This window comes from Pollachius pollachius (assembly GCF_949987615.1).
Source record: "Pollachius pollachius genome assembly, chromosome: 3".
NCBI lineage: Eukaryota > Metazoa > Chordata > Actinopteri > Gadiformes > Gadidae > Pollachius > Pollachius pollachius.
This window is the reverse complement of record NC_136936.1, coordinates 39,857,509-39,868,461: the sequence shown is the minus strand read 5'-3', so window position 1 is coordinate 39,868,461 and position 10,953 is coordinate 39,857,509. Positions and strand designations below refer to the sequence as shown.

At 41.4% G+C, this 10,953-nt stretch overlaps 2 protein-coding genes across 3 annotated transcripts; one reads left to right on the top strand and one right to left on the bottom strand.

Annotated features, from left to right (window-relative positions):
• Positions 1 to 495: 495 nt before the first annotated feature.
• On the top strand, positions 496 to 3,796 carry pdcl3 (phosducin-like 3; the record flags this gene model as incomplete). Its single annotated transcript, XM_079731187.1, has 6 exons — positions 496 to 606; positions 1,322 to 1,442; positions 1,753 to 1,843; positions 2,318 to 2,461; positions 2,666 to 2,874; positions 3,221 to 3,796. 6 exons carry the CDS (start codon positions 496 to 498, stop codon positions 3,361 to 3,363), a joined length of 819 nt encoding a protein of 272 aa, XP_079587313.1. The 3' UTR covers positions 3,364 to 3,796.
• A 9-nt stretch (positions 3,797 to 3,805) lies between these two features.
• On the bottom strand, positions 3,806 to 8,197 carry nms (neuromedin S). 2 transcript variants are annotated; one of them, XM_079731188.1, is made up of 7 exons: positions 8,038 to 8,197; positions 7,774 to 7,826; positions 5,861 to 5,920; positions 5,296 to 5,322; positions 4,900 to 4,962; positions 4,707 to 4,781; positions 3,806 to 4,180 (listed from the first exon to the last, which is right to left on the bottom strand). In XM_079731188.1, exons 1-7 carry the CDS (start codon positions 8,114 to 8,116, stop codon positions 4,148 to 4,150), a joined length of 390 nt encoding a protein of 129 aa, XP_079587314.1. In that variant the 5' UTR covers positions 8,117 to 8,197; the 3' UTR covers positions 3,806 to 4,147. The 2 variants fall into 2 exon arrangements, with proteins under 2 accessions (XP_079587314.1, XP_079587315.1); XM_079731189.1 differs by having other exon boundaries at positions 3,822 to 4,177.
• Between the last annotated feature and the right edge of the window lie 2,756 nt (positions 8,198 to 10,953).

Below are 10,953 nucleotides of genomic sequence, written 5' to 3'. Positions count from 1 at the left end.
TGATAAACGGGAATGTTTTTCTAATTTCGTTGGATAGAAAAAACGTTCTTAAAGAGAGTGGTGGTCATTAGTACATACCCTGACTACACTATCTTTATCACAAAACAAACATTGGTGATTCTAGTGCTGTGTGTGCGTGTGGTGTGTGTGTGTGTGTGTGTGGGTGTGTGGGTGTGTGTGCGTGCGTGCGTGTTTGTGTGCGTGCGTGTGTGTGTGTGATGATTGACAGCTCCCTCTGAGGTATATACAGCTGTCTTGCTTTCAGCTGCTTTAGACGGAACGTAGCGCTCCCTCTCCTTGTATGGTCATATTGAGGCGTAAGGCGGAAGTCAATGCGACGTTTATTATTGTCCCCTCCAAAATAGGTTCCTAATCTTTTAAACTAAGATAACACACATTTCAAAACATAAAAAAACATATTTCAGGACAATAAGTTATAGTTATTCTGTTTTAATATAACATGTATTAATTCTAGCGTCTTAAATACATGTTTCAATGATAGGGCCGAAAATAACGGTGGTGCTGCGTCGGAGGCAGTCAGGGGGCAGTCCATGTGTTTCCGGTAGTTGGGTGGTTTCTGATCTCAGCTCTTCTGTCAAAATGCAGGTCAGTAATGGTTAAAATACGAATCTAACACGCTCTTGTTAGTTATTGGGCGTTAATTTAACAAAAGGTTGACCATTTGATAGAAGTGTTTACAGCTGTGGGAATATTACTGATAGTATGATTTAGTTCAGCTCTCTGGTTCAGCTGTACAGCAAAACAGTGAATAAAAACTGTTGATATTACACACTATTCTTACCAAAATACCAATTCACTTTAGTTAATCGGTCAATTGTACGGCATTATCATTACTTCCTTAAAAGTAAAACACATTACTTGGCGATGTGCGATTATCTGTTCCGTCATTGTAAATGGAGAATTAAAGCGATGTAGGAATAGTGTTCTCTTTATTATTCTGTCGGGTTTTGGGAATGTGGGTTTAATTCAGATTTCTGCTTCCTGAACCGCTACGCATTGGCTACTAGTATGCTACTGGCGGCGCTGTTGACGGCGCTATTGGGAAGCCTTAATGCGACTCGTCCAATAGAACTTCCAGGGATTTTTTGTGTAATGTTATTGGATTCACATTACCAAGCATTCCCAAAGGAAATCTTTTTTCACAGTCGCTCTGCTGAAGATAAAACAATATAAGGAAAATAGAGAATACAAAATATGAGTAAAAAAAAGAATAGTCGACTAGATAAGTAAAAATTCCCCTCTCATAGTTAAATCGGATTGAGGACCATGTGGGTTTAAAGGGGCTCGGTTTTCTCCCCAGGACCCCAATGAGGACACTGAGTGGAACGACATCCTGCGGCGGAAGGGGATCCTCCCTCCCAAAGAGATCATCAAGGATGAGGAGGAGGAGGCGGCGCTGGCCCGAGAGCAGCAGTCCGTCGGTATGGCAACCAGGATGCTCACTGTCGTCCAATTAGTTTTTGTGAGAATGTCATGTTAGACAGCAGATTTTGTCATTAAACCTCTATATGAGAGCTCTTTAGAAATATTTTTGCTTTTTAAAATGTTTTTAGATTATTTGTTTTCATATTTCTTCGTTTTTACTGCCTTTGCGTAAAGTTTGTTTCTAGGAAGGCGCTTTATAAACAAAAATGTATAATCTTGTATAAAGTTTTTTCCTGTTGTTTTCCTACAAAGGTTCCGTACTACTAATATTAGCATGATCCTGACCCTGATTTTCTGTTTCTGTAGTGAAGACCTACGAGAGCATGAGTCTGCAGGAGCTGGAGGAGAATGAAGACGAGTTCAGTGATGAAGACGAATCAGCCATGGAGATGTACCGGTAAGATCAGCGGTCAGCAAGGGAAGCTGGTCTGTTTGGATTTAATGGAATTATGTAGACTGGACTAAAATAAAACTAGACTAATGTTACCTAAACTAGTTTAAACAGAACATATATCACCAAACTAGGCTAAAAATAGGCTATGGTACAAATATCAGTCCAGACTGATCTAAGTGTCATCCTAAACCTAGACTAATATGAATAAATCTAGGTTAACATAGTTTAGCCACAACAGGACTTAAAGCACCCTGAAGTCACCCTGTCAGGAAGTCAAGTCTGTGAACAAACGCTTTTTCGGTTTGGTTTTCCAGTGCTGCACAGTTCATTCCAGAAACGTCATTAATATTATTGCCTGCCAGGCTTTAATATAAATGTAATCATGTAGGAATTGCACAACATAATCTGTTGCACTCTTGACACATGAATGATGATAAGCGTGTTGGGAGAGAGTGTTGACCGGGTTGTTCTCTGCAGACAGAAGCGTCTGGCGGAGTGGAAGGCCACACAGCTGAAGAACGTGTTCGGATCACTGGAGGAGATCTCGGGTCAGGACTATGTCAAGGAGGTGAACCAGGCTGGAGAGGGCATCTGGGTGGTGCTGCACCTCTACAAACAGGGGTGAGACTGCTAGCCTTACCAGACACACTACAACTTGGCGAGCAACATGGGACTCTGTATGACTCCTTGCGTCAGCGTGCTACACCTTGGCAAGCAATGTTTAATATGGTTATATATATATATATATAGGCTGTGGATAGAGTAAGAGAAAGCAGTGCATCATAGGACCTATCACTTAATATATTACCCCTCCCTGTTTCCCAGCATCCCTCTGTGCACACTGATCAACCAGCACCTGGCGGAGCTGGCCAGGAAGTTCCCCCAGGCTAAATTCCTCAAGTCCATCTCCACCACCTGTATCCCCAACTACCCCGACCGCAACCTGCCCACCGTGTTCGTCTACCACGAGGGGGAGATGAAGGCTCAGTTCATTGGCCCCCTCGTCTTCGGGGGCATGAACCTCAAGGCTGACGGTAGGACCATAGAGAGAGAGAGAGAGAGAGAGAGAGAGAGAGAGAGAGAGAGAGAGAGAGAGAGAGAGAGAGAGAGAGAGAGAGAGAGAGAGAGAGAGAGAGAGAGAGAGAGAGAGAGAGAGAGAGAGAGAGAGAGAGAGAGAGAGAGAGAGAGAGAGAGAGAGAGCTCTTAATACTTCAAATAATTAATCGTTGGAAGATGGCGCAAACCCTACTTGGCTGTGAAATGCCACATAATGCCGCTGGAAAGAGCATGGCGGAACAGCGCCACTGTTACATTCTTCTGGGAGAACCCTGTGATAAATAGCCACAGGTTTGATCGTGTGACTTGTGTCTGTCCAATCAGAGCTCGAGTGGAGGTTAGCAGAGTCCGGCGCCATTAAGACAGACCTGGAGGAGAACCCCAAGAAACAGATCCAGGACCATCTGATGAGCTCCATCAGGTCTTCACTGCCCACGGGCAGAGACAGTGAATCGGACGACGACTAGTGTGATTACATTGGCGGAAGGCTAGTTGTGTGTTGAGATTAACGTTAAAAACATCAGTCTCTAGCAGTCTGCATACGAGGTGATCTTACACACTGTGGCGGGGGAAATCAAACCTGTGACCTTCCAGTTGGGCTAGATTCTCTGCTGTCCCTACTGTAGCCTACGCCACTCTAAAGTTTAGAATACCAATGTTAGTGATTGTTATTTTCATCATACTGTTACCCCTATTGCCAACACATAGGATCATGGGAAGGTGATGCCATACTGCAAAAGGTTGTAGCCAATTAGTTTCTTCTGTAACTTCCTCCCCAACAATCATAATCTACGAAGTCTTTGAACACGAACCCAATCCTTTTTATTATGTTTGAGAATATGTATATAATCACAAATGTCATACATTTTATACATGTTGGATTAAAATGAGTTAATCTTTGTTCATTCTTCAGTGATTCTGTGTTTATTATTTTAAAGAGGGTTATACATAAATGGAGCTGAACAGTAAACATTTACACTTAAATACACATTCATACACCAAATATATTCCTACATGTTCAATAAATGCATACAGCGTACACTATCCATATCTGCGCATATATATATATATATATATATACACTGATAATACGTTTGTCTACATCCATACTGACATACAAATATAAACATGAGTAGATGGACCGTACAACAGGAAGACAGAGTTTTGCAGAGGTTTTTTTTAATATAATTTGTTGTGTTAAATGATCAAATGGCGTTAAGATGGTGTCCTTGTCCTCTTCTTCTGTGGTGTTTAATCAATCCTGTCTGGGAGCTCTCGGATCTGCTGGAGCCAAACAGACAGGATTAATAGTCACATATAAACAGACAACGAGTAGGCATGGCATGTTTGAATTGGTGGGTGTCTACATTTTTCTAGGATTGTCTGCATGTACAAATTGAATTTCTTAAAATGGTGCACTAATAACCATTCTGCACAATTGATGTACACTTTATTGTAAACTATATCCCATGGTGCATTGCAGTGTCCTGTTATTAGATCATAAACATAATAGATATGGATGGTACATACGGGGTTCGTTATTTTGAACGAAATGTTCAAGACTCACGCATCACTAGGTCAGGTTCTTTTTGCAATGGAGCTTAGTGGGTGATCTGGGATCACTATGCCGATGCTTTTCTGGTCAATTCCCTCTATTGCCTTGCCCCCTTAATTGTGTAGTGTTTATTTTATGGGGATTAATGGCTGTTAAAGCTATCTGTTGGCACAAGTAGAGTGACGGAGAGCTACATAAAAAATATACAGATTAAAATGTGCTACAGCTAGCACCAGGCTAAGGAAGGTTATTCACCATCATTACGAGCTGCTTCTTCCTCCTTTGGGAGAGTTTGGGGAAGAGTCTCATCAGAGGATGGACCGAGCTGGACTAGAGAGAGAGAGAGAGAGAGAGAGAGAGAGTCAGTCAGCTATTGGTTGGTTTACCAATCATCTGCTGCAATCAAAATTACCGTGATCCAAAAAGTGACGCTGTTGTGTTGCGTTACCTTGTGTTGGATGTGCTGCATGGCACCTAAGGCGTTGTGAGCTTTGGAGTAATGAAAGAGGAACTAGAAAAAGAAGAAATCCATGATTCAATTAAACTAGATGAAATTTTGATGATATAGAAATATATTAGATTACACTATATTTTATGAGATATAACCTCATAACATGATATCAAACTAGATTCTATTACATTTGATTCAAATGGATAGCATTGAATTAAATTATATTGCATTAGGTTAGATGAAATGAATACAATGAGATTAAACAATTTGATTACATGAGATTACATATAATTTGATTACATGTGATTCAACTAGATTAGAGTACATGAGATGAAGCTAGATTAGATTACATAAGAGAAACACAGCAGTCCTTATTTAAGAAAAAATACTTACTCTCTTGAACACATTCTGTACTTGTTCCTGTAAGAGACAGAAGCACAGACCATCAGTCAAGATATAGCATAGGATAGATATTTATGCATGCGTCTACCTCCCAGACGTCAAGGATGGCCCAGGAAAGGGTCTATTTTAGCACATCTCATTTCCTGCACTGCTTGTCATTATGTGTCCTTTTCTTAGAGGGCTGATAAGTGTAGGGTTTGTTATGTTATACCAAAAATCATGGTCTACAAATCACACTGAAGTTGGACCATTTCCATCATACATGGTCAGGGATCTGTGTTATTCATTGGTCCAGGTAGCAATCAACGGTCCAACCTTTCTGTGGATGTTGCAGATGGTATGTAACAACATGGTAACACGTATGGATGACTGCTATCTTATACATACTTTATTGGTATGTTTTATGTCATACCTGTAAATCCAGTATCTCAAAATGTGTCTTCAGCTCATAACATTTATTCTAGTAAATTGACGTCTATTTGGGACAGATTACTATTAGCGTAGTCAGTGTATAACACAGATACTAGATACGCTTGTGAATCAGCGTTCTGCCTACCTCGTTCTCATCCCTCCACACCAGATTTCCAACCTCCTCCCTCCTGTAAAGCCTTGGAATCTGGAAACATTCAGAAGAAACTGATTGAGATGAGAAATTCATGAGATTTAGCAATTATATACTGTTGGAGTGTGGGTGGCTGGTTTAAGCACTTTCCCTTTGCCTGAGTCAGATGAATTGGCCTCTGAGGCTGGGTGAGGCTGAACATCAGTTGCCCATTAAGCAATCAGTGTGCAACCACACATCTCCTGCATGGCACATGGAGCATGTATCATTGTCTCCAGACTTTCACAATAAACCAGTGTTCCAACACCTCCATCCTGTTTCCTATTCTAGAGGACGCCACGCAAATGTCCGCTGGGAGGAGGGTGGCAGCCACCTAGATGGAGTGACGCAATTTACATTGTTACTGATGAATGAAATGAAGCCAGAGGATAGCTCTTCCTCTGGCCTAGTCGGCTGTAGTTTGGTGCGTGTGTTGTAGTGAGGGTGCTGTGGGTTTGGTGTTGTGTTTGATTTTGTGTTAATTTTTATGATTGAGGTATGTTAGGTGGTGTTTTTGGTACATGTCGTTTGTCTTTCATTAGATAGTAAGTCAGTCCTCTCGTACTGCCAGGGGCTGCCTAAGCTGTGGGAGCCTGGAGGTGGAGTCGTTCTTGCAATAATGGGTTAAGCAAGAGGATGGAGCATATTAGCCGACTGTGGTAGAATGTGTCATGTCGTTCTATGGGCCTCTCGTCGACGCATGTAGCATGTTGTTCTATTAGCCTCCTGTGGCCATGTCATCTGTCTGAGGAGGAGGGGTTGAGGCTCTGTGTGACCAGGCGAAGGGAAAACTGGGTAATTATCTCCAGATCTGTGACTCAAGGCTGGCTGACAGGAAGTGTTGAGAGAGGTGTTTTTTACATCTAACTTTACAGCTGTGAGCGAGCACAACCCTCTGTCTGCTCCTAATTGACTCAAGGTTTCATCACAGCTTGACCTTCTTGACCAGAGGTAGTGATAATAGTGAACTCCTAACCTGACAAGTTTTACTATGACAATAATGATAATCGTCAATTAATAAACGATAGAGGATAATAATTCATATTTCTGTGCTTATTATTATTGTATGATGATTCATATTAATATCCTTGGCTCACAATATGCATAACAACCATACGATAATGAACTCAAATATAAATTTTCAAACAAAATTAAATGATAATGTAATCTTTATAGTTTAAGAAGATATATCATTTAGAATTAGTGAATCTACACATATTCCTCTACCTCGCCTGCGGAAGTCACCAAATGGCACAGACGAGCCACAAAGGTTTTGCTCTGTATACCGTCTTCACTTGGAGTAACCTAGTAGTAGCTATAGGATACACGGAGGCCTAGACGAGAGTAGACTATATGAGAAAGTAACGGAACTTAACCGAAGACACTATAATAACATAGGCCAAGACCTATAGCCTATTATAATAACTTAACCCTAAACTAAATGTTATAACTAAACGTTTAGATCTATATATAGCATATTTAATTTAAGATTTTAATCTTATAAAACGGATATTAAGCACACATTTTTTAAATTAGATTCAGATAAATTAAGAAGATTGGCCTATTGTTAAGTGTTGGTGTGTGATCAGTTGGTTTATGCAACTATAAATGTGAGCAATAAACTGATGTAATTTGCATTCGCCACTCATCTTTGGATGTGCATAGAAAAAGACAACCTACGTTAAATAAGACATGAAATCGTTCACGTGTAAATCTGTCCCTTTTTTGGTTTGATTCGGCCTAAAAGTAATAGAAAATAATAACAACGAGCGACATCAAAATGCAAATAAACAAACATTGGGAATATTAAACACATAAAAGAGAGGTAAAGGTGTAAGATGTGCGTAAACTCAAGTAACCAAACCTACCTGTCCTAAATCAATATCATCCGTCCACTGGTTGAACGGATTCAGGAAGGAATCTGAAACGACAGAGAAATACTTGATTTAAATCAAATCATATTTAAAAGTTACTTAAATAAATAATATATCAATCAACATTCAAGTGTTAGGCTTAGACTCAACTCCTGTTTAAGGGACGTTCGCGTGAAATAAGACCACCGACATTAAAACGTTAAAAGCATCGATAAAGTTGTGATACAATTTGATTTATTTATTAAGTCCATCACTCACCGGTCGAAGTGCTCCAGCCGCTGTAGCACCAGAACAGCTGTAGCAGACACAACTGTGTGAAGGAGGGTAGCAGGCTCATGTCTCCTGGTTCCGCGTCCTAGCTGCTCTTTGCTGACTCCGATAATACTTGGGTCACGGTAGGCTACGTGTGAGGAGATCTTCCAAGTCCAACAGTTAAAAGCGCTCCAACTTCCCGGCCCACATACACATCATCTCCCACGCAGAGGTGACCACGGCTCTCTGCGCACATCCCCGTCCAGCCCAAATGTGCAGGACCCGCGAGAGTGGTTTTTAAACTCGTTAAAGTGAGCATGTGGGCGTGCGTGTTTTTGTGTGTGTGTGTGTGTGTGTGTGTGTGTGTGTGTGTGTGTGTGTGTGTGTGTGTGTGTGTGTGTGTGTGTGTGTGCGTGCGTGTGTGTGTGTGTGTGTGGGGGGGGGGGGGGGGGGGGGTGGGTGGGGGGGGGTGACTAACTCGATAGTTATTGTCTCTTTATTTCATCTGTTTCACTCAGTTTGACTCACTTGAAGACAACGGGATGTATTTTGCCTCTCGGCCTACTTTTGTATATGTGGGGACTTTTACTTGCTTCACTGGGCAAAGATATAATATGTTCTTCTACAAGCAATCTATGTTTTTTCTGTTTGATTTTGATAAGACGACAGCATTCAACTTTGTACATGTTTGTATATGTTGCCAAAGTGTGTGTGTGTGTGTGTGTGTGTGTGTGCGTGTGTGTGCACGTGTGTGTGTGTGTGTGTGTGTGTGTGTGTGTGTGTGTGTGTGTTTGTGTGTGTTGGTACAATGTGGATGAGAAACCCCCAAAGAGGAAGAGGAACTGAACAGATCCTCTTCACACGAGAGACACTGATTAGCCTCTCTCTCTCTCTCTCTCTCTCTCTCTCTCTCTTTCTTTCTCTCTCTCACACACACTCTCTCTCTCCCCTTATCTCTCAATATACATTTCGAAGTGTTGTGGGCATTTAGAGAAACAATCATGTGTAATGTTGGACTGAATCAGTGGATTGATGAAGCAACCAGAACACAAGCACCTTGTTCAAAACTTGTTTACATTTCTCTTCTCCCATCCTCTTCCCTCCTTCCTTCCCTCCTCTCCTTTATCTTCTATTGTCCCCCTCTCCTTCTTTTCTTTAATGTCCTGGCCTTTCCTATCCCCTCTCTCTCCTCCTCTCCTCCTCAGAGGAAAGAGAAGAGAGGACGATCTGTCAGAGGAGAGAAGGGGCTCTGGATAGAGATGAGGATTGTAGATTCTCCATTTTAAGGAACGTAGTATAAAAAAAGGATCCAGGAAAGTTTGTTGTGTAAGCAAATGCGGCATCAGGAGCCTGCTCGACCCTACTTCTGATTGGATGCTGGTCTCCAGGTTCTATAAAGTGTTTGGTTTGTTCTGAATGAGACTCTACTGCAAAATCAGCGCATCTGCCCAAGCTGTGTGTGTGTGTGTGTGTGTGTGTGTGTGTGTGTGTGTGTGTGTGTGTGTGTGTGTGTGTGTGTGTGCATGTGTGTGTGTGTGTGTGTGTGTGTGTGTGTGTGTGTGTGCGTGTTTGTGTGTGTATATGAATGTGTACGTGTGTGTGTGTATGTGTATCACTGAGCTACTCCAGAGAGTAGTTCTTGATGAGGTCGTGTTGAGAGTGTGATGGCTCCATCTTGTATCTGCTTCCTCTTGAGGGACAGCAGTTGTGATGTTATTCTGAATATCAATACATAACATGATATCTGTTCCAGAATGCTAATAACACAGCTTCTTGCACAAGGATGCCAACAGGTTAGACTGCAGCCGTGTGGGATCAATACCAGAACCTTTCGGCTGTGAACACCCTTAAAACGATCCTGCCCAATGAAATATATGTATTGTTATGTTAAGTTCTATTGCATTATATGATTTACAGGGTTATAGAATATATATATATTACATTACGTTGTATGTGTGTGTTCTAGGGTAGGTTTGGGTTTATTTGGGGGATTGGGCTGTTAAACAGCATTATTATGGTCTGCTATCCATCACCTGTCCTAGCTGCAGGTCGATGCTCTTATTAACCCCATGAATCCTGCTGTCACAGAAACCATCACAAACACCTCCCAACAGAGAGCTGTTAGAAGTCTTGGAAAAAATACTTTCTGTCTGTCTGTCTATCTGACTGCATGCCTTCTGTCTGTCTCCGAGCCTTTCTGTCTTTCTGTCTGTCTGTCTGCCGGCCTGTCTTTCTCTCTGTCTATCTGACTGCTGCATGTCTGTCTGTCTACCCACCTGGCTGTCTGTGTGGACTGATCTGATTGTATTCACACATCAGATTAAATTACACAGACAGTATTATATAATATGATTTTATAATTTATTAGAATATATATAGGGTTCTTGATGATTGTGGTAAAGATAATAGGACAAACTTCAGGCACAGTTTGCTGCCATACAAAAACCAAACATAATTAGCTGTGTACTCACAACGGTGTGTTTATTCTTGATTGTGTGTGTGCTACATATTGCTACATGTTGTGCTTAGTTTTTTTTAAATGGCAAGCGCTCAGTTAGGAGTGTGGGGCCATCTCCTCACCCTATAATTGTGTTAACGACAAACGATGGCTCCCCTGGGTCCTAGTGTCTGCCAGTCTAACATCTGGAAAGGAAATAGAAGGATTTTATTATCATTCTTGTTATTATACCACAGTGACCCAGGAGCATCATATGGTGTGTAATGTTGTAGTAGTAGTAGTAGTAGTAGTAGTATAAGTAGTGTTTATAGTCATAGTAGTAGATGTTTTAGTAATTGTGGTGTAGTAGTAGGAGAAGTACTAGTTGTAACAGTAGTAGAAGTACTGGTTTCTATGGAGCCTCTATGGAGACACCTAGTCTCCATGGAGCTACCCACTAACACCATCTATCTGTAGACATGCCT

What these genes read in the sequence shown, in the direction of transcription:
- nms (XM_079731188.1), bottom strand. Translation starts at nt 8,116, where the DNA reads ATGAGCCTGCTACCCTCCTTCACACAGTTGTGTCTGCTACAGCTGTTC. An exon ending in ATGATATTGATTTAGGACAG is followed by an intron (nt 5,921 to 7,773) that starts GTAGGTTTGGTT and finishes GAATGTTTCCAG; the next exon opens with ATTCCAAGGCTTTACAGGAG. An exon ending in TGTGGAGGGATGAGAACGAG is followed by an intron (nt 5,323 to 5,860) that starts GTAGGCAGAACG and finishes TGTCTCTTACAG; the next exon opens with GAACAAGTACAGAATGTGTT.